Source organism: Cebus imitator, unplaced genomic scaffold (genome assembly GCF_001604975.1).
Source record: "Cebus imitator isolate Cc_AM_T3 unplaced genomic scaffold, Cebus_imitator-1.0 Scaffold198, whole genome shotgun sequence".
NCBI classification, from domain to species: Eukaryota; Metazoa; Chordata; class Mammalia; order Primates; family Cebidae; genus Cebus; species Cebus imitator.
The window spans coordinates 2,627,047-2,650,911 of record NW_016107513.1 but is presented as its reverse complement, the minus strand read 5'-3'; the positions used below and the strand labels follow the sequence as shown (position 1 = coordinate 2,650,911).

At 36.7% G+C, this 23,865-nt stretch overlaps 1 protein-coding gene across 14 annotated transcripts in view; it reads right to left on the bottom strand.

Annotated features, from left to right (window-relative positions):
- RPS6KC1 (ribosomal protein S6 kinase C1) overlaps window positions 1-23,865 on the bottom strand; it is a 207,454-nt gene that overhangs the window by 177,143 nt on the left and 6,446 nt on the right. For 4 of the 14 annotated variants that reach the window (XM_017547526.2, XM_037745381.1, XM_017547521.2 and 1 more), the window contains exons 2-4: window positions 17,430-17,465; window positions 15,293-15,409; window positions 11,164-11,284 (exon numbers count right to left, since the gene is read on the bottom strand). Coding sequence is in view for 4 of the 14 variants with exons in the window: in XM_017547520.2 (XP_017403009.1) it covers window positions 11,164-11,284; window positions 17,430-17,465 (157 nt within the window). In the remaining 10 variants the exon portion in view is untranslated. Of the gene's footprint in view, window positions 1-11,163; window positions 11,285-13,674; window positions 13,753-15,292; window positions 15,410-16,968; window positions 17,048-17,429; window positions 17,466-23,865 lie in introns of those variants that run through there. The other 10 variants (XM_017547520.2, XM_017547512.2, XM_037745382.1 and 7 more) reach the window with 5 other exon arrangements.

Here is a 23,865-nt window from a genome sequence, read left to right as displayed (position 1 = left end):
AATATGAAGCACCATGGCCAAAGCAGGTCAAAGATCCAAGGCCAAAAGCAGGCAGTCACATGCTAACAGCCTACAATAGTAAGAGTTCATGAATTCATTAATGCTTGGTAGGGGAACAGAATAGATTGAAGACCCCATCAGAAACTAATCGTTCTATTGCTATTGACCTGTTGTTGCCCACATACCTCAATTGCTTTCACCTAAGAAAACATAAATGTATTTCTTTTTATTATGTACCCAAGTTACTTCTATTATGTATATCTCAAGATATTAAAAATCATAAATTGTTACTATTAAATATTTGTTAAAATTAAAGAATCATAGAAACAAGCTTTTGATGATCACTTCTTTCTGGCACAAATGCCACTGATGTTGCTATACTACGTGAGATTCTCTACATCTTGTCCCCAGATCTCAAGGAGGTGTAAAGCGTAGAACATTCTGAAAAAGCAAGTGTCAAGTTCAGTGAATACTACAGTCCAGCCATCAGCCTGGAAAAATCCTTCTTCCATGTAGACCACAAGCCAATGGAAATAGGTCATTCAGAATCACTTCCGATCATTCAGAACTCTTCCTAAATTAGAGTATCAATATAGGGTTCAATCAAGAGACAGAAAGCACACAGTAATTTGAACATGGAAAAGTTTAATAAAAAAAATTATTAGCCATGAGGCCAGTTGCAGTGGCTCATGCCTGTAATACCAACACAGCACTTTGGGAAGCTGAGACAGGTAGATCACTTTGAGCTCAGTTTGAGGCCAGCCTGAGCAACATGGTAAAACCCCATCTCTACTAAAAATACAAAAATTAGTCAGGCATGGTAGCCTGTAATCCCAGCTACTCAGGAGGCTAAGGCTAGAGAATGGCTTGAACCCGGAGGTGGAAGTGACAGTAAGCCAAGACCACACCACTGCACTCCAGCCTGGGCAACAGAGCAAGACTCCATCTCAAAAAAAAAAAAAGTTATTAACCATGAGAGTGGAGTAACTATAAAGGTAAAAAGAGAACGCTGAAGAATATCCTTGGGTAAGGGAGAACTCTGAAGAATACCCTAGAATGAGGGAGAATACCCAAAGAAGGAACAACTTAGAAGGAGCAACTCTTCCCCAAAGCTGGGATTCAGATCTCTGTGGAGAAGGTGTGGTTGCAGCCACTGGATGGAAAAAAAGTTTGCTAGGTTCCCTGAGCCATTGTTGAACCGCAGTTGCCAGAAAAGCAGGAAAGACTCCTCCAGAATTCAAGCATGCCACAGCTGACAGGTGAGCGCACAGTCATGGTGTGAGGAACCAACTCACCAGCACAGCGTGGGATACCTAGTAGTATCTGTACCGGGAAGGCCATAGGAAACAAGTTTCTGGGGTTAAAGCAGGAAAGATAGCAGACACGCATGCAGAAGGAGAGGGAGTTACTAGGAGACCACACTCCAGAAGGGCAACCAGGCCTAGAGTCCAAAATGTATTGGCAGGGAGAGGGAACATGGGACACGGCAAACAACTCTGCAGGGTGCTAGCAGGCCAAAGCTAAGGGCAGATACACAGACGAATTCCTGGTACACAAAAGGAGTCGGAGAGTTAGAAGCCAGTCTCCAGGAGGCCTGTGGCACCTTGGTGTCCTTAGCTAGAGAATCACCAAACTGGCTGAGCCTGCAAGCTTATCAAGAGATTATATGGCCGAAGCAGAATGGCTCTGGCAACAATGCAAAAAGAGCAAGACAAAACAAAATCCACAGGACACCGGAAGGAGGGAGATAAGCTCCTACACTCCTGCAACAAGAGCCCTCCATTGCTAAGCTTAACAGTGTATTCACCATAAAGAAAAAAACACTGAAAGAGTCCTACCCATTAACCAAGTGGGAAATGGGGAAAGAGATTTCAAACTAAGAAGCAATAAAGGGTTAACTGGCATAGCCTCTTAGAACCAAGAATTATCACTGTAAGAGCCCCAGGAACTCCAGGCTGATCTTGAAAGGCAACAATTTCCCCAATGTTGATGAGAAATACAGCTGGTACTAGCTATCAGAACATACTCTGTAAAGCCACTGCACAAAAATCAATGTGTTATAAAAGTAGGTATTTATATAAGAATAGACAAATAAAGAGAAAATCTTTAATTAATGAAAACTCATATGAAGCCTATACATAACATAGATAATAGTTCAACTTCATTGAGAAAAAGGTGGGTTATCTAACAAGTGATCTTATAAGTTCATTTCATCTGTAAAACATCATCCAACATCCTGTTCAAATGAATTGCTCAATAATTAATTTTTTAAACTTTTTTTAACCTATTACTATAATAATCATCTTGTAAAACATGTAGACATTAGGAGACATTTCTAGTCAAGACCAGAAACCTAAAACCAGGGGGTGGGAGGAAAGTACAAAGAATGAAACATATAACTGAACATATAAAACTCTGATTCACTAAAGCTATTATAAACAATTATAAAATATATGTATGTTTATATAATATATATGCACATATATATATGCAGGTTTGCAAATGATTAGAGGTATGTGTAAATGTGTGCATTACACCTATGCATATAGATAAATGTATTATATTTCCTAACTCTGGCTGGTAAAAAAGTTTAGAAGCAAGTTGCAAGGAGCATACCAACTATCCAGGTAGTGATTTCTGCAGCGGCCAGGGTCCAAACAGAAAATGAAATCCACACAGTGATTTGAATAGGGAGTCTTATAAAGAATTATTAACTATTTACAAAGTATTAATTACTAAGAGGAAATAAAAGACAACTCTTAGGAATGCCTAGGTTGAGGAGGAGAACCAAAGGAAATACTTGAAACAGGTGCCTCCTCTCCAACGCTGGAATTCAGATCTCACTGGAGACAATGAGGCTGTAACCCACTGGTTGCCCCAGACATAACTGTTCTAATAATAGGAGGGTCAAACTTCATGGGCAAGGAGCTACAGGCCGAGAGTAGCAAGCAGGAAAGTCTGCTGTGGTACGACCAGATCCAGGCTGGAAGGCAAGGGGCCGCAGACAATAACTGACAACAAAATTTCTTAGGGAATAAGTACCACTAGGCATCCCACATATGTCAGTGGCAACACAGATCAAACAGGAACGGACGCACCACGAAAACACTGCTTCCTACAGTGTCCTTCCAACACCCTCTACTGACTAAGCTCATCCATGACAGCTGGAAAAGGAGGTCTGAAAAGTCAGTGAAGAGTAGATTTGGAGCTAAAATACCATAAACTGATAAATGGCACAGTTTTCAACACGATTATCCACAAAAAGCAACCAGGGCTCCTTCAAGAAATGGAAGATTTCAGGGCAGGAGCAGAGTAAATTCAAGATGAGCACTGAACATTTTGTTATGCCTTAAAATAAGAAGTGCTAAAATAAGAAAATAGGATGAGGTGAAATTACAAAGATACAGAATCCAGCTTAAAAGGGCTCCTACTGATCAAAGCTGGGACAATTTGTGCACTAAGATAACTAAATGCATTAATGAATTCTGATGAGTCCAGATCAATTAGGGATAGATGGACAGATTCATGGATATAATACATAGATATATAGATACAGATACACAGCTGCACAGATAGATACACAGAAAAACATAGATGCATAAACACAGAGACACAGATAAAGAGAGAAGGAAGGGTAATAGCAAAGGTGGAGGGGTACAAGAATTGAAAATCAGTATTTTGTAACTATCATATATACACATTGGGTCAGGCAAGAATCATTAATGGATGTTAAATCCAAGGGACAATTTTGTAGAAAAGCAAGATGTTTTCATAACCTCACAAATGTCTCCCCAAAGAAAAGAAAAATGAATATACATTTTGTAGTGGTCTGAAAAATGGTCCCCCAAAGATAATCCCTGGAACCTGTAAATGTTACCTTATTTGGAAAATGAGTCTTTGCAGATATGATGAAGGATCCTGAGATGGGGACATTATCCTGGATTATCTGGAAAGACACTAAATGTCTCACAAGTGTCCTAATGAGAGAGTCAGAGGGAAACTTCACAAAGAGGGAAATATGACGATGGAACAGAGTGAGGTTTGAAGTTGAGGGCCCTGTAGGCTGAAGTAACGCTGCCACAAGCCAAGGAACGTGGACAGCTACCAAATGCTGAAAGAGGCAAGGAACAGCATCGCTCTTCTGAAAAGAGCATATCCCTGCCAAAACCTTGATTTCAGCACAGTGATACCGATTTCGGACTTCTGGCCTTTGTAACTGTGAGAAAATAAATTTCCATTGTTTTACACTACCAAGTATATGGTAATCTGTTATAGCAGCCACAGGAAACTCGCACAGTGAAAAAGCTAGATAATACCTTGACCAAGTGACACAAATTCATATCACTAATGAGGGGCAGAAAGGGGCAAACAGACATCCCGTGCCTTCAGATGAGATACTGAGGACACCTATGTAGCATCCACCCAAAGAATTCATAACCTAGAACCAAACATGAGAAAACATCAAGGAACCTAAAATGAGAATCATTCTCTTTAAAAAGACGTCAGGGGGCTTGGATAGAGAGGGGAGAAGATATTCTTCAAAAATGCCAGCATAATGAAAAAAAAAAAATAGCTATATTAAATTCCAGATTAAAGGGACTAAGACAGTGACTAAATAAAATACCAAACCTAGAATGGATCCTATACCAGAGAGAAGAAAAATGACATTAAAAGGTCAACTGACAAAATTGGAATACAGATGGTAGATTATATCAAAGTATTGTATCAATATTAAATTTACTCAAATTGATAACTGAAGTCCACTGATGTAATAGAATATCCCTATTCTTCGTGAAGAACTGAAGTGCTTAGGAGTAAAGGGACATGAAATTTGGAATATAATTTGGAATAGCTCATTAAAAAATTATGGCCAGGTGTGGTAGCTCACACCTATAATCCCAGCACTTAGGGAGACTGAAGTGGGAGGATCACTTGAGCCCTGGAGGTCGAGGCTGCAGTAAACCATGACTGTGACACTGCACTCCATCCTGAATAACAAAGTGAGACCCTGTCTCAAAAAAAGAAAAGTTAAAAACTTAAAATAATGTAAAATTATGTGCATATATTTTATATGTGTGCACCAGGGGAGAGAGAGGCAGAGGGAGAGAAGGGGAGACAGGGGAAAAGAGAGACAGAGGGAAGGAGAAAGAAGACAGGCGCCAGCAAATGATAAAGTAAATGGGATAAAAGCTTAACAATAAGTGAATCTGGGTGAAAAGTATACAGGTGTTCTTGTACTGTTCTTGCAATTTTCTGTAAGCTTGAAACATCCCTCATCTCCACAGGCTGCCTGAGTGTTCCCACCATATAGCAACCAGTTTACCCCAAACATGTAAAGACACATGGAGGGGAGGTGGGAGCATGGGCACGCAAGATAGAAGCTACATTCTCTTTTATAACTTAATCCTGGAAGTGACATACCATCCCTTCTGCATATGTTACTAGTCATACAGACTAATCCCGGTTCAATGTGGGAGGGGACTTAACAAGGACATAAATACCAAGAGACAGGAACCACTGGGGGCCATCTTGGAAACTGGCCACCACAGACCACTCTTTGGCCCTCAAAGATTCACACCTCACCCACATACAAGATCTACTCACCTTCCTCCCAAGGTCCCCAAAAGTCTCATCCTATTATGGCAGCAACTCAAAGTTCAGAACCTGATCATGTAAGTCAGATCCATGTGTGATTGAGGTTTTCAGGTGTCATTCCTTAAGTGTGTAGCTCCTTAAGTACAATCTTCCTAACTTGTGAAACTATAGACAAGTTACCTCCCCTCTACCCACTCAATATACAATAGTGGGATAGGCATGGGATAACGGCTACAGACATTCCTGTACAAAAGTGGGGGTAAATGGGAGACCCAAAGAAGTCAATGGGTCCACAGTAATTCTGAAATCCAGCAGGCAAATTGTTGGAAGTTTCTGATTAAGGCTCATAGGCTGGGAATAAATTCTCCAAGGCTCTGGCTCTGCCCTCTGAGCTACTGGTTCCACCCTCTGAGTCATACCTCCTTTTCGATGAAAAACCACAAGGTTTGTGGCTTCATAGTTGTTTTTAACCTTCCTGCCAGTAAAATTTTGGGGAGACAAAAGTCTGTTTTCACTTTGTACTGTTTTTGTGCTTGTCAGTCCAAGCTAACAATGTTTCTGTATATATACTTTTAACTTTTCTGGGGGGAGTCACCTGTGACTTTTATTGGGGTTTACTCAATTAGACAAAAGTGATAGCCACAAATCTCAAGTTAAACCCTTCTGTAGCTTTGGCTCCTGCTGAGTTGGCCAAGGCTTACACTTCCACAAATCCCTACTATTTGAGAGGATATGTAAGGCATAACCTTAATCTCTGGAGAGCTTTTGTCTGACTCAATCTTTCTGAGGTCTTAAAGATTTTAGTTCACACTTAGCTTCATCTTTGGGCCACATTTAGTCAGATGTCATTTCTTAATTTCAGCACTCTCTGCTATCCAGAAAGACAGCATTTTCAAAACAAGACCTAGGTCCTTTTTGTTCAACAATCCTTCCTTTAGTTTATCTCTACTTTCACATTTTACTATGAACAGCAAGAAGCACCATACTATAAACACTTTGGGTAGAAATCTCTTCAGCTAGTTTACCCAGTTCATTTGATACATTATCAACTTTCCACATAACTGTAGGTAACAGTGTTGCTAAGCTTTCTGCAACTACGTAAGAGAAATCTTCCCTCCAGTTTCCAGTAACACTTACCTAACTTCCTTGCAAATGTTCATTTGCAGTCTTACCAAATGCCACAAAGCTCCAATTAATCACATCTTAAAGGCACTTCAGGCACTCACCAACACTCTCCTCAAAGCACACAGCTCATTTCAAAACCACTCTCCATATTTTCAGTTTTGTTATGAAGTCTATTAAGTAGTTATTGCTGTGTAACAAATTATCCCAAAACATGGTAGCCTACAACAAACATTTACTATCTCACTCATTCTCTGAGGGTCAGGAATTCAAAAGTGGCTTGGCTGGATGGCTCTAGCTCAGGCCTCTCATGAGATTGTGTTATTGTCAGTCAACACTGCAGTCATCCCAAAGTTCAACTGGGACTGCAGAATCTGCTCCTAAGTTTAATTCACATGGCTGTGGCAAGTTTCGTGCTTACTAGGTTTTGGCTGGATGCCCCTGTTCCTCACCATGTGGGACTTTCCATAGGCTACCAGAATGTTCTCCTGGTATCCCTCAGAGTAAGTTATGAGAGAAAGAGAAAGGGGGAGGGGGGCGGGGGGGAACACCTTAAGAGAAATGCCGCAGTCTTTCATAAAAAAATCTCAGGAATGAGACATACCATCATTTTTGCTATTGGTCACACAGACCGACTCCGGCACAATCTGGGAGGGTACTATGGTTTGGATATGGTTTGTTTGGCCCCACCAAGTCTGATGTTGAAATTCGATCCCCAGTATTCAAGGTGAGGCCTGGTGTGAGGTGTCTGGATCATGGGAATGGATGTCCCACGAGTGGCTTGTTTGTTCTCACTCTTAGAGAGAACTGGTTGCTGGAAAAAGCCTGGCACCTCCTCCTCTCTCTCTTGCTTTGTTCTCTCACCATATAGTAGCCTCCCATTCCCCTTCTGCCATGAGTGGAAGCAATCTGAGGCCCTTCCTAGATGCAGATGGCGGCCCCATGCATCTTTTAACTCCTGTAGAGCCACGAACAAAATAAACTTCTTTTTTTTATAAGTCACCCAGCCCCAGGTATTCCTTTGTAGCAACACTACACAGACTAAGACAGAAGGCAAGACACAAAGGTGTGAATACCAGGAGGGAAGAATCATAGGAGGTCATCTTGGAGGCTGGCTATTACAAAAGGTATGGTCCAAATATTTAGCAAACTAAAACGTGGCATGATTTCAATTTCCTGATGTAGTACAAGGAAAACAGAGACTTCACTTAAACATTTTTCTTCTGTTGGCACAGTAATTGTAACAACTGAACCTCACAGAACAAAATGTGATTGTGGTACACGACCTGACTTTATACTGAACGATATTTGCTCTGTCATAATAATGTTATAAGGCCGGGCGCAATGGCTCATGCTTATAGTCCCAGCACTGAGGGAGGCTAAGGCAAGAGGATTGCCCGAGCTCAGGAATTCAAGACCAGCCTGAGCAATATGGTGAAAACCTGTCACTATAAAAATTATAAAAATTAAAAAAAAAATTATAAAAATTAGATAAGCATGGTGGCACACACCTATAGTCCCAGCTCCTCTGGGGGCTGAGGAGGGAGGACTGCTTGAGCCCAGGTGATCGAGGCTGTGTGATCACACCATTGCACTCCACCCTGGGTGGCAGAGTGAGACTCTGTCTCAAAAAATAATAATGCTATAAGTGATGATTATTAAATTCCAGCTTTGAGAATTATTTTATACATTATATAAGGGAGCTTAATTATGACTACTGAAGAGAACATAAATATTATCACCTTTGACAAATGTTAAAATATAAGTACAGATTTCAAATGTTAAGTGGTGAAAAGAGCTGAAGAGGTAGGAGGAAGATAAAAATGCTATTAGAATCATTTTACGAAGACAAATGATATTGTCCATAGTTACAGAACAAGAAATAGAGTCAACAGAAGGACTAAAAGTATTATGTAATAATACACAGAAACAGGGTAAACAAGCTAAATCCTTACTCACCAGAGCAATGAGTCAATAGGTATGTAAAAGTTGTTAAATCAAGAAATGATGGGCCAGGCGCAGTGGCTCATGCCTGTAATCCCAGCACTTTGAGAGGCCAAAGTGGGTGGATCACTTGAGGTCAGGAGTTTGAGACCAGCCTGCTCAACATGGCATAACCCCACATCTACTAAAAATACAAAAAAATAGCTGGGTGTGGTGGTGGGCGCCTGTAATACCAGCTACTCGGGAGGCTGAGGCAGGAGAATCACTTGAACCCAGGAGGCAGAGGTTGCAGTGAGCCAAGACCACACCACTGCACTCCAGCCTGGGCAACAACAGAAAACTCTATCTCAAAAGAAAAAATGGTATAAATTTATTAAACATACAGAAATAAATACCCGAAAAACAAAACATAGTTATATCTAGAAGCAAAACTGGGTGGTGGGAAGGAGCAAGAAACTTGTTTTTATTGTACATTCTTCGATACTACCTTTGTTTTGTGTTTTGTTTTTATTTTACTTTGCCATGCCTCTTTAAAAAAGAATTTTAGAACTATAAAACTTTAAAAGTTTTCTGCCAGGCACAGTGTCTCACACCCGTAATCCCAGCACTTTGGGAGGCTGAGGTAGGCAGGTTGCTTAACCCCAGGAGTCCAAGACCAGCCTAGGAAATGTGGTGAAACTCCATTTCTACAAAAAATAGAAAAATTAGCCAGGCATGGTGGTGTGTACCTATAGTCCGAGTTAATTGGGAAGCCAAAGTAGGAGAATCACCTGAGCCCAGGGAGTCAAGGCTACAGTGAGTAAAATCATGCCACTGTACTCCAGCCTGGGTGACAGAGTGATACTCTGTCTCAAAAAATAATAATAATAATTTTAAAGTTATTCCAATGTATAAAGGACAATAATGTTACAATTATTTAAAACATGAGACAACATGCATCAAAAGTCACAAAAATTACAGCAGGGACTTCTTAGGCAAAAAATAAAAATAAAAAAAGTCACAAAAATATGCAGACCCCTTAACTAATTCTCCTCTCAGCAATGTCTAAATAATGATATTAACTACGGTGTAATTTATAACAGCCAGAGGCCAAAAGTAATATACCAGTAAAAGACTGGTTACTAAATCAGTTCATATAAAAACTGGAATACTATGTACATATTAAAATTAGTAATGTAGATCTTTTTATTGATATGAAAAGACAATCATAATATGCTGTTATATAAAAAATAAAGAAAAATATATATATATATATACTGTTATATAAAACCAGGTTACAAAACCCATACATAGCAAGATTCCATTTTTGAGGTTTCTATATAGAGATGGGTAAAAAGGCATACACATATTCATAAGCACAAAAATACACCACAGACACACTCATACAGAGTCTAGAATAATATGCCAAAATATTATACTACCTAGGAGATGGTATTACTGTTGAATTTCTATTTACTTTTTAAGTATTTTTCTGTAGCATCTGAGTTATTTGCATATACTACTTTCATAATCTGAAAAAGATTGTCTAGTTTGAAAAATAAATGTGCATATACATTGACTCTGCAATTCCATATGCAGAAATTGGTTGCAAAGAATAATAGGATAAAATGTTGTGGCTGGGCACAGTGGCTCATGCCTATAATCCCAGCACTTTGGGAGGCCGAGGCGGGTGGGTCACTTTAGGTCAGGAGTTCGAGATCAGCCTGGCCAACATGATGAAACCTCATCTCTACTAAATATATAAAAATTAGCTGGGTGTGGTGGCAGGCACCTGTAATCTCAACTACTCAGGAGGCTGAGGCAGGAGAATCACTTGAACCTAGGAGGTGGAGGTTGCAGTGAGCCAAGATTATGCCACTGTACTCCAGCCTGCATGACACAGTAAGACTCCATTTCAAAAAAAATAAAGTCCTGTCCATATAAGAACACTTATGTTAGAGTTGTAGAAAAACAAAAACATGAATAATATTCTACCCTCCCGGGCAAAATCCAGATAGGGGACTGAAACCACACCAATTATTCTGACACAGAAAATTTAATATAAAAAACTGTTACCTAGGTATTTGAAAACTAATGAGGTTAAAAAAAAGAATACTAAGGTATCAAAAAGAAGTTGCAAGAAGCAAATACTAGAAAACCACACTATTCATACTATAAGCACAGTATCAGGGAAATATAAAAAAGGAGACTTAATTTAAAAAAAAAAAGAATTTTAGAACTATAAGAATAATTGAATATCACCTTTTCTTATGTTCCTACAGGGTGTTTATTTGGTTGGCTGGAAGTCAAGTTGTTTTGTTTCATTGATGGGAAAACTAAATATATTCTGGGTATACAAAACTATACCAAGAACAAGAAGAGACAATTTCCAGTGCTTACTGAACAATATGAATTATCTCGATAAGAGGCTTCTGACTTCATAATGTTGTTATGTTAAAGTTCAGTATATACACAAAATTAATTATCACTTTTTAAAATTATAATTTCAAAAGAATCACTCACCAAACACTATTCCTTTAGCAAATGGAGGAAACAATTCTGAATGTCGGAATAAGTTTTTGTGAATTTGCCATAGTTCTTTGTGTAGTTTCTTAAAATCACTGTATCTCTTCCACACAATTATCTAAAAAGAGAATAAAATTAGACATGTATCTCATAAACCATTTAGGTTCAGATATCTGAACAATGAATAATATTTTCATTAAAGTGTTCAAGACTGTCATGCAAAGGCAAATGCATGTCCTAACCAATATGATTAACTGACTGAAATTAATAATATTTACTTTAAAAATATAAAGCAGATTCCTGCTGACCAGGAGCATAGAAAAAAAATAAAGTAAAAACATATTACATATAAAGCAATAATCCTTCAAACTATTCTGTTTTGGTTTCAAATTTTCATTTTAAACAAGTATGGTTTTATTCATAATGGAAAAAATATTCAATCCAGAAGATTTACACTACATAAAATGTCACTTCACCTCTTAGAAAACCAATTACAATTGGCCTGCAAATGAGTTAGATATCAAAACATATATTCTTTCTCAAAATAATACATTTATAAAGACAAATTAATTAATTTAGGCAATTTTTAAACAAAAGTACATTCTCAGTCTTTGCCTAAAAGGACAAAGACTGAAGAAAAAGTAGCTGTGCAGCAAGCAATTAACATGGACTTTCAAGTCACAAATCTTTTTTCATAAACCATAATTTATACTAGTAATAAGATTTCTGTAGGCAGGCTGAATCCCGACCAGAACATCATTAAAATTAGTATAATTTTAAAAAACAAAATAACAACCACCTAGATGAGACAACACGCAAAAGTGTGTTTTCTTTCATTAGTCTGAATTATTGTTTAACATTACTGAGATTAGATCTAAAAAAATAAATAAATAAACACTTTGTAAAGATTGTAAAGAAAAAGGATTTGAAGCATGGCCTTGATATCAGATTCAGCCCCTCAATCTCCACAAAGCAGGGAAAAGCTGAGTTTTAAATCCCATTACTTGAGATACTGGGGTCTCGACTTCGGAAAAGCTTAATCATCTCAGTTCTAACAAACTTTTCCAAAAGTTTTTCATAAACGACAGGGTGTAATGCTAATGAGCAAATACCAGGTCAAGCAGTTAACCAGGTGTGATTTAAGAGACTCTTGCCAAAAAACCTACTCTCTGCATGTATAAAATTCTTCAGAAAACTTTTTCATACTGCCCAAAATTCTACCTTAATTAATAAATTTATTAACAGTTACAATCTTAGGAGGCGAGATAGACTATAACATGAATTAATTATTAAAAATGTGCTTCCTCGTAACGCTTCCCTTGTATTTATTGACTCAACAACAAAAAGAGTCACCGAAACAAATATTTTTATGGCCCTACTTTGCACTAACCATCATACTGTCACAAAGTATGAAGAGAAGGGAAAAACAGGCCCTGCCTTCAAAGAATTCACATTCTAATTAGGAAGAATAAGCCAACACATTATAAGACAACAACATCATAAGATAGCTTGAAAAATGTTCAAAGGGGCAGCCCAAGGGTGCCACAGAAGTAGTACCTAAATCAGCCTTGTATATCTGAGAAGGCTTCACAAAAAGTACTACCTTAGAGAATCCTGAAGGGAAGTGGTCAGTAGACCCCCAAAAATAAAATAAAAGGGGAGGGAATTGAGGATGACATGTTTAAAAGGAGAGTGAATTGCCAAGTATATATTACTAAATGAAGACAAAATAATTAATTTAGGCAATTTTTAAACAAAAGTACATACTCCGTATTTGCCTAAAATGATAAATAAACTGAATAACACTGAAGAAGAAATAGCTGTGTAGCAAGTTTTGCTACAGATTTTTGGTTTTCAACATATTTATTTAGGAGCTCATGAGGGAGCTGCTTAGAGCTATTTAATGAGATAGACAGCTTTAAGAGCAAGAACTAAGCAGGATCTATTAGCCTGTAGATTAAAAGATCAGTAGCAGATAGGCGGTAATCACTCAGGAAAGGTTTCTCGGCATGTGTAACGAGATATGAGGATTCTAACAACGGAATGATGTGAACAAAAAATTGTTATTTTTATATTTTAAAAATACATCAAATTACAATCATACTACATTGCCAAGGAATTAAGGGAGAAATGGGTGATAGGCTTATGAAAGCACTACTTTATATAAGGTAAATGTCATTATAAACTGAACCTTACATAAGGTTAAGGCCATTATGACCTGGATGTGAAAGTTATTCAAAAGACTGTAGTTCATGGAAATACTTAGATTTGCAAATAAAGTTTTTATTCTAGTTAAGGTCATTTTTAAATAATGTAAGAGAAAAGGAGCAAAATTTAACAATTTAATTATAATAATTATTAAAATACTATGGTATATAAACCAGCAGACAGTCTGTCAGAGCAAAAATTAGAACCCTCAAGGTGAGAATCTGTGTTTCTTCACCATGCCCTAATTTAGTCATTCTCATATTCCTTCTTCTCAACCCTAGGGCTGTAGAACCAAAATACCTAACAGCCATTGCAAAATGTCACATCCACTGCCTTCTTTTCTTCTTACTCCTTCCAAGTTTTGAGGTTTCCAGAAATCTTCAAAATACAAAAGTGAACAAAGGTATACTTCCACTACAACAATAAGCACTGATGTTCATATCTGGACTACACAGTCCTCAAAGACACATACAGAAATTATTTCCTCTAATTAATGTTAGATACTTTCCCATTGGAAAAAAATAGGTCTAAAATACCTATTTCTTTATTGAACCAAATTTGCATACATTTCCTACTTATTTAAGTCACTCTGAAGAAAATGTATCAAGGAAATATAATTCAGTGACAACCATATAAAAAATACAAATTCAATAAAAGTTTTATTTTCATTAAAAACATTCCCTTAAATATTTTTTACATAAATGTTTCCTTTTAGATAATTACACTTAATAACACCAAAAACTTTTTAGATTCCTGTATTTTACAGAATCACCAATTGAATTAACTTTGTCTTTTCACTCTCATATAGCATTAATATTTACAATTTGCTGGATTATCTCTTCTTACAACCATCATCACTACCATACTATTTGCTTATGGATTTTCTTTTCCCTCTTTTCAAGAGCTTTTCCTTTCCCTTGATATATTTCTGAGTATGTACCCATTTTCTAAAACTATTTTTTCCATGATTGTAATCACAGCACTTTGGGAGGCCAAGCTAGGCCGATCACCTGAGGTCGAGAGTTCAATACCACCCTGGCCAACATGGTGAAACCCTGTCTCTATTAAAAATACAAAAATTAGCCGGGCATGGTGGTATAAGCATATAATCCCAGCTACTCAGGAGGGTGAGGCAAGAGAATTGCTTGAGCCCAGGAGGCAGAGGTTGCAGTGAGCCGAGACAGCGCCATGGCAATCCAGCCTGGGTGATAGAGCGAGACTCTATTTCGAAAAATAAATAAAAATAATAGTAATAATAAATAAAATTATTTTTAAAGAAAGGATTTAACAGAGATTTCTGATATAATACATAGAAAGTCCTATTTCAGTCCTTTTCCCTTCCCAAATTTCACCAGTGAAATATCCTACCTGTAGAAACAGGTATAGGTTAATTTGTTTAAAAAAGGGTAAGGGAAAGCAAAACCATCTCTTTCTTCACTTTTCTGCAGTCTACTCATGTTCTACATGATCTACTGAATAAGGGGCCACAGATTTTTTTTCACATTCTTAGGAAGAAAACACTGATATCTGGTGGCATGTGCTAAAGTACACATAAAAGAAAAACAACAAAATTTCTCCCATTGTATAAGGCTAGCATATTACTAGCCCTACATTTGGTTGAACTATCAGTATATCTAGTTTTAAAGAGCCCTTGTGAAGCCTTACTATAGTCTAAAGCAGTAACGAATAAATTAATGGAGAAGGAAAGTGAAAGGAAGTGAAAAACTCTAAGCGGTAAATTCCTCTCCCAAATGAGAATTCCAATGTTTAAATAAACTAAATGGGAAACTTAAAAAAGTACTGTTATAATTTCAAGGTTATTCTATATTTTAAGAAGCCAACTAAATAGAAGACTTTTTTAAAATGTATACCACTTCTAACAAAGGACCATGCAATTGTCTAACTAAAAGACACTTACAAGAGTTTTCTGATGAATGGTTCACCAACAGTTGTTATTATAAAAGAGTTTTCCCGAAAAAAGGATTAAGAAAATGGCAGAGAGTATGTTCATGGATAGGTTGGTTCAGGATTCTTCCTGGAAAATGGGAACATCAGGCTACAAACTACAGCACAGCAATCAGACAATGCATTCAAAGGAAATACACCCATTTCAATTTTAAGAGTTGTAAACTAGAAATCTAAAGAATAGTTCATACTCATCAACTGACACAAGTAAAGATAGAAAAGCACTTCAATCATGGTGCAAATTACTTTCACTAAGGTATATATAAATTTATGGTACATATATATATATATATACACACACACACACACACAACATACCAGTGAAAGTAATATATATATATATATATTTCAAAATAACAATATTTATATACCTTTGAAAAGACTCTATATATATACATATACATATATATATATATACATATACATATACATATATATATATATACACACACATATATATATTCTTTCAAAATAACAATATTATATATTCGTCCTGACTACTGGTGGGGGGAGGGATTGCCTTAAAACCCATCAGGAAAATAGTATTAAATCTTTTTAAAATGTATCTGTTTTTGTTTTTGTTTTGTTTTTGTTTTGTTTGAGACAGAGTCTCACTCTGTCTCCCAGGCTAGACTGCCGTGGTGCAATCTAGGCTCACTGCAACCTCCGCCTCCCAGGTTCAAGCAATTCTCCTGCCTCAGCCTCCTAAGTAGCTGGGATTACAGGTGCCTGCCACCATGCCTGGCTAATTTTTGTATAAAATGTATCTTTTTAAATCATAGGACAAAAACAACTATGAGATCAGACATAGCCAGAAATTATAATGTATAAAATTTAAATACTATCTAAACCTGGGGCGATACACTCAAACCAACCAGTACCAAACAGTCAGCTTAAATGTATGAATCAAGCCAGGTATGTTCTGTAGAGTGGTGGGGCCTGTGGCTAAATAGAAGAACCTACCACCCAAAGACATTCATATTTAATTGTGGGGGGAAAAAAAACAAACACTGTTGCAGCAGAATCAGAACTGTAAACTTAAAGTATCTGTTTTAAACACACATTAGTAAGGGAGAAAAAGACAATCCCAATATATGTCTTTCTAGTCTTAGTGAAAATGAGCAGGGACTAAAATGAAAGTAAATCAAGAAACATTAAAAGCAGCAAGCTCCTCAGTAAGGATTCCTAAAGATATACAATAAGCACAAAGTAAATACAAACAGACAATTTTGCAATTTTAAGCAAAACATAACAGGCTGGTATCATTTTAGAAAGAAGGAAAAAATGCACAGAAGAATCTGCAAAAGAGCCTACTAACTTAAAAAGTTAAAAAAGAAACATCTGTATCTAAAACAGTTTTCCAAGATGTCAACATGTCAATTCAATATAAAAGTGAAAGTAGGTGGAGACCCATTATATATTGTTTGAATCTTTAAAATAAATACTAGTTACCAAATACTTTTTATTACACAGGCATTGTGATCTTGAAATGGGTAAACAGGGGGCCCTTACTGATAGTGAAATCTTGTAAACACTGGTTACCAGACCAGTTATCATTTAGTAAACCACACTATAATTCATTAAATTCTTATTTCTATAACTTAACACCTACTAAAACTTAACACTTACATAGCAGGTCTCGAATAGGACACTTCAGCTACTGTTTTGTGAACTGAAGACAATCTTCACACAAACAGATAAAGACTTGCACAGTGGCTCACACCTATAATACCAGCACTTCGGGAGTCTGAGGCAGGTGGATCACCTGAGGTCAGGAGTTCGAAACCAGCCTAGCCAACGTGGTGAAACCCCGTGTCTACTAAAAATTCAAAAATTAGCTGGGTGTGGTGGCGGATGCCTGTAATCCCTGCTACTCGGGAGGTTGACCAGGAGAATCACTTGAACCCAGGAGACAGAGGTTGCAGTAAGCTGAGATCAAGTCATTGTATTCCAACCTGAGCTACAAGAGTGAAACTCCGTCCCCCCAAAAAAAAAAATTGATGTACAAATGATTCAGGCAATTTCCTCAAAAAAGCATTTAATTAAATTTTTATCAAATACATAAAATAAAGTGTTCATATGGATGTTACCTCCTGGACATCCTCTGGATTTCTTCGTGAAACAACCTAAAACAAAATACATAGAAATCTCTAATCATTATCAAATTTAAGATTTCATATTTGTATAATTCACTTTCAATAGTATTTGTATGAAAAATTCAATTTGCTTAAAAGAAAATAAACACTATATCATTTATCCAAAACTCAGTTATATAATAACCTCACTACCTGAAATTCATACTGTTACATCAAGTTTAACCTAAAGTTACCTCCTTTAGGCTACATATTTTAAGTTTGGCCTAAAAGTTTCTCTGTACATAATAGACAGAGAAATAGATGTATAAATAGATGTATAAACAGACTGTAACCTACTCTGGTGCCAGTCGCCAAGTTTTGACCAAAAGGGGCCAACTGTTCAAATGATGTTCAACTAAGGCAAATGCTCAGCTGGAACTAATACAGCTGTTTGAACAGTTCCTTTTCTGTATATCACTTTCATTTTTCTGTCCATAAATCTTCCACCACATGCCTGTGCTGAAATCTCTCTGGACCTACACTGGCTGAAGAGGCTGACCAATTCGTGAATCATTCTTTGCTCAATTAAACTCTGTTAAATTTAATTTGGCTAAAAATTTTCATTTAACGAGACTAAAAATTAAGCAAAAAAGCAGCTAAAAGTCCACCTGCTAATGTTCATATATTCATTACATTCATAAGAAAAAGCTTCCAGCCTTTACTCTTAACATAATTCTAACAAGCTTGTCTACATCTCCCCTTCCCAGCAAGCCTACCTATAAATTAGAAGCATAAAAAGCAGCTGTGCTTGGGCAACGTGTACAAGGGATCCCTCTACATTATTTCCTACAACTATATATGAATCTACAATTAGTCCAATAAAAATTTCAATTAAAAAAGCAGCCACAATGCTCAGACACACCATGTGAGAAGTATGAGAAGTAATCACTGGCTGCACAATGATGAAGAAAACAAAAGTAATATAAATTATATACAAACATTCAGGGACAAATAATCCTTCTAGCAATACTCGCTAAGGAAAGAGGAAAATCGAGATTCTTTCAGGCTTCTCTGATTACAAAGGCCAAAAAGTCTAACACCAGGTGAAAATATTTTTTTCACAAAACTTTTGAAAAGGCTAAGTGCTTAAATCATCAAACACATCATAAACTAGGAAAGTCTCATATTAGATTATATAATACAGTACCATCCATGTAAATGTCAAATTAACAGATTTGAAGCTACAATGCTGTATTTTGCAAAAACAAACAAAAAGATAAATCAGGCTGTTCTGTCTACGGAATAGTCATTCTTTATTCCTTTACTTTCTTAATAAACTTGCTTTCACTTTAAAAAAAAAAAAAGATAAAAAGATAAACATACATTAAAATAGTTGCCTATGAGTGTGAGGAAGAAAAAGGTCTTTGATAGCCAATGATCATACACTACGAACTAGGGATTATAATCCATTCAGCACCACTCCTAAAGTCTGAAAACAGAACAAAAAATAGAGGATTTTAAAGTCTGACAAACTTTGGTTCAAACTACAGTTCAATTTACAGGTTTGATCTCATCTATAAAATGGAGATAATACTAACTGCCTTGCCTGGCTGTTGTGAACAACAAACAACATAGCAAGAACACTATAATTTAAAAGCTTCTTCTTCCCCTACCAGACAGGTTAACCATTGTAAAAGCTTCCAACTAAGAATTCCAGAGAACAAATATCTTGCACTCTATTCTCCAACTTTCACAATACATGAACTTGGTGAAATCCTGTAGCAATTTTCATTAATTTATACAACACTGCTAACGCAATAGAACTTTCTGTGATGACGGAAAAAATGCTCTCTATGTGCAGTGTTCAACACAGTCACCACTAGCCACATGTGTGTGGCTATTAAGCCACTGAAATATGGCTACTTTGGGAAACTACATTAATTTCATTTCATTTAAATTAATTCAAAAAAAATTTCTTTTCAAGACAGGGTCTTACTGTGTTACCCCAGGCTGGAGTGCCATGGCGTGGACCACAGCTCAGTGCACCCTCAAACTCCTGGGCTCAACTGATCCTCCCACCTCAGCCTCTTGTATAGCTGTGACTAAAGGCACACAATACCACAGTCAGCATATATATAGTTTTATATATATATATATATTTATATATATATATTTATATATATATTTTATATATATATATATTTATATATATATTTGTGGTAGAGATAGGGTCTCTACAACAGGCACACACCACCACAGTCAGCATATATATAGTTACATACATATATATTTATATGTTTATATATATACATATACATATATATATACACATATACATATGTGTATATGTGTGTGTGTGTGTGTGTGTGTGTGTGTGTGTGTGTGTGTATGTATATCTTTTTTTTTGGTAGAGATGGGGTCTCCCTATATTGCTCAGGCTGGTCTCAAACTCCCGGGCTCAAGGAATCCTCCTGCCTCAGCCTCCCACAGTGCTAGGATTATAAGTGTGGGCCACTGCAGGCCTTAATTTAAATTTAAATCAAAATAGCTACAGTGGTTAATGACTACCAAATTAGACAACACAGATTTAGTATCAAAGACGCTGTAACAGGTAACTAACAGCCATATATTATTCAAATATTTGATTTTAGCTATTACTTTCAAGTATCTGCCTGTCCCCTCACACACACCTTTCCAAAAATATAATATTTCACATAGTTTAAAGACTGGTTTTGTTTCTTAAATTTTTATGAAATATATTGAGAAGAAAAGTAATAGATAACCAATCCACTAATAATCCACCCACCAAAAATAACACATGATCACTCACAACAAGGTCTATTCAATTGTAACTTAAATTTTACAATGTATATTTTTCTCAATGTAATAGATTTCCTGAATTTAAATTTTACAATGTATATTTTTCTCAATGTAATAGATTTCCTGAATTTATAAATATATGAAGGTGTCTTAACTATTTTAAATAATCTTCTTTAAAACATGCAAATGGTATCTTTTTGAGAAAGAAGAACTTATTTCTTTTTTCTATCACCCAGGCTGGAATGCAGTGGCATGATCTCGGCTCACTGCAACCCCCACCTCCTTGGCTCAAGTGATTCTCCTGCCTCAGCCTCCTGCATAGCTAGGATTATAAGCATGCGCCACCACGCCCAGCTAATTTTTGTATATTTAGTAGAGACAGGGCTTTACCATGTTGGTCAGGCTGGTCTTGAACTCCTGATCTCATGATCTGCCTGCCTCAGGCTCCCAAAGTGCTGGGATTACAGGCAAGAGCCACTGCGCCCAGCCTAGAAGAATTTATTTCTTAGTGTACATATTAGAAGTATCACATGTACTCGTGGAAATCAAATACATGTGTACTACATAAACAAAAACATATTAGCCATCCCCTCACAACAGCCACAATATTAAAACCATCTTATCAGAAATAACCAATTTGATTACTATTTATCAGTCATCCTCTTAGTGGTCTACATACTTCTATGTGGTGGATTACAACGGTAAGCAAAACAAAGTCCCTTTCTTCCTGGAGCTCACAATCCAGCAGTGCACAATGGTGGGGTGGGAGAGGAGTGCAGAGTTGAGGAGTGTGTATTTCTCTAACATATTTCGATAACTCAGATAACAGTAGTGTGCTAAGCAACAGACTGGTAAACATTTCATCCTAGATCCTTCCCATGATACTGAATCCTCACTCTTCAGAGGAAAGTGACATTCCAAAGCAGTCAACCAGTCATGGTTTAGTGATGTAAGACTTTTAGTGTTTTCATAATAAATTCACTGAATTTTTTGGCATATTGGTTTTCTACTAAACGATATTACAAGTCAAAAACAAAGGAACAGTAGAATAAACTAGTCTAGAAAAGACAGGACACCTTGAGAGCCATTTTTCAAAAATTTTAAGCATAAATATATTTTATAACAAACGAATTGCCCTCCCTATCTCTATGATTATTTTCTTTGTTGAAAATATCTCCAGATTAAGCTAACACTAAGTATTTATTCAAGAAATCTTTAAGGAGCTACTGATTTAACAACTGAAATCTAACAACTCCCACTGCTTTAATACCAGACATTTGTAAAAATCTAACAGGTTAAGGATTTTAAATTTAGTAGGTTCTCTTTTTTCCTTTAAATTGACTTAAATGATTGTTTGAAATGTGTGTGACTATACATTACTTTCAAATAAAAAAGCTAACAAAACTAAAAATTAAAACATGCAGGCCAGGTGCAGTGGCTCACACGTGTAATCCCACCACTTTGGAAGGCTGAGGAGGACAGATCACTGAGTCCAGGAGTTCAAGACCAGCCTGGCCAACATGGCAAAACCCCATCTCTACTAAAAATACAAAAAAATTAGCTGGGCGTAGTGGCACACACCTGTGGTCCCAGCTACTCAGGAAGCTGAGATGGGAGAATCGCTTGAACCCGGGAGGCAGAGGTTGCAGCGAGCTGAGATTGCGCCACTGCACTCCAGCATGGGTGACAGAGCGAGACTCTGTCTCAAGAAAATAAATAAAAATAAATAAAACATGCAGCCTCTTATATACAAAAACTCTACATGAAAATTATACTAGAGGATAAAAGACTGAACGCTTTCCTCCTAATATCAGGAACAAGGCAAGGAAGCCTACTCTCAACACTCCTAATCAAGACTGTAGACTACAAGTCCTAGCCAAGCAATAAAGCAAGAAAAAGAAATAAAAATCATACAGATTGAAAAGAATAAATAAAATTATGCCTTTTGGCAGACAACATGGATTGTCTATGCAAGGAAAAAAAACAAGTATTCTTCCAAAAAGTCTTAGACTAGTCAGTTTGAAAGGTGACAAGTAATAAGGGCAACACAAAAATGAATCTAATTTCTACATACCAGCAAAGAAAAGCTGAAAACCAAAATTTTTTAAAACACTATTGACAATAGCTATGAAAATACATGAAACAGTGAGGAATAAATCTAACAAAACGTATGAACAATCTATTTGCTCAAAACTACAAAATGCTGATGGAAGAGATCAAAGAACATAAATAAATGGCAAGACATATTGTGTTCACAGATTTAAAGATTCAACATAGTATAGATGTCCATTTTTCCCCAAAATGATCTACAGATTTAATACACTCCTAATCAAAATCCCAACAGGCTTTTTGTAGCTATAGATAAACTTATTATAAAATATATATGAAAAAGCAAAGGAACTAGAGTAGTCAAATATTTTTGAAAAAGAATAAAATTGGAGGAATAATATTGCCTAACTCTAAGATTTAGTATAATGCCACAATAATCAAGATAATATGGTAAGGAACAAAATAAGAGAATCCAGAAACAGATCCACACATATATGGTCAATAAATTTTTGGCAAAGGAGTAAAAGCAATTCAATGAAGAAAGGTTAGTCTCTTGAACAAATGGTGTTTTGTTGCAATTGGACATCCAAAGGCAAAAACAGAACGTTCACTCAAACCTTACATCTTACACACTCAAAAAAACCCTCAAAATGGATCATAGAGCAAAATATAAAATGCAAAACAATAAGATATCTAGAAGAAAACATCAGGAAAAACATTTGCAACCTGAGGTTGGGCAGAGTTTTTAGGTATAACATTAAAAGTACGGTTTATAAAAGAAAGAAATAATAAACTGGACTTCACCAAAATTACAAATTTTGCTTTGCAAAAGACACTGTCTGGGTGCAGTGCCATACCTGTAGTCCCAGCTACTTGGAAGGCTGAGGTGGGTATCGCCTGAGCATAGGAGATCAAAGCTGTAGCACACTATGATCACACCTCTGAATAACCACTGCATTCCAGCCTTGGCAACATAGCAAGACCCCATCTCTAAAAAAAAAAAAAAAAAAAAAAAGACCAGGTGCAATATCTGTAATCCAGCACTTTGGAAGGCCAAATCAGGCAGATTGCTTGACACCAGGACTTTGAGACCAGCCTGGGCAACATGGGGAAACTGGGTCTCTATTTAAAAAATACAAAAATTAGCCAGGCATGGTGGCACACGCATGCAGCCCCAGCCTCTCAGGAGACTGAGAGGTGGGAGGATTGCTTGAGCTCAAGAGGTTAAGGCTACAGTGAGCTAAGATGGTGCCACTGCACTCTAGACTGGACAACAGAGGGAGACCCTGTCTCAAGGCAAAAAAAAGACACTTAGAATGAAAAGATATGCTCTAGATCAGAGAAAATATTTGGAAATGTCATATCTGACCCCCCCCCCAAAAAAATTATACCCAGAACATAAAGAACTCTCAAAACTCAAGAACAAGAAAACAACCCAAAGAAAAAAATTAAGCAAACATCAGTCTCAAAAGGCTAAATACTATATGATTCTATCTATATGACACTCTCAAAAAGACAACAGCATAACAGTGGAGATAGATCACTGCTTGCCAGGGTATAAGGGGTGGGAGGAAGGGTGTGA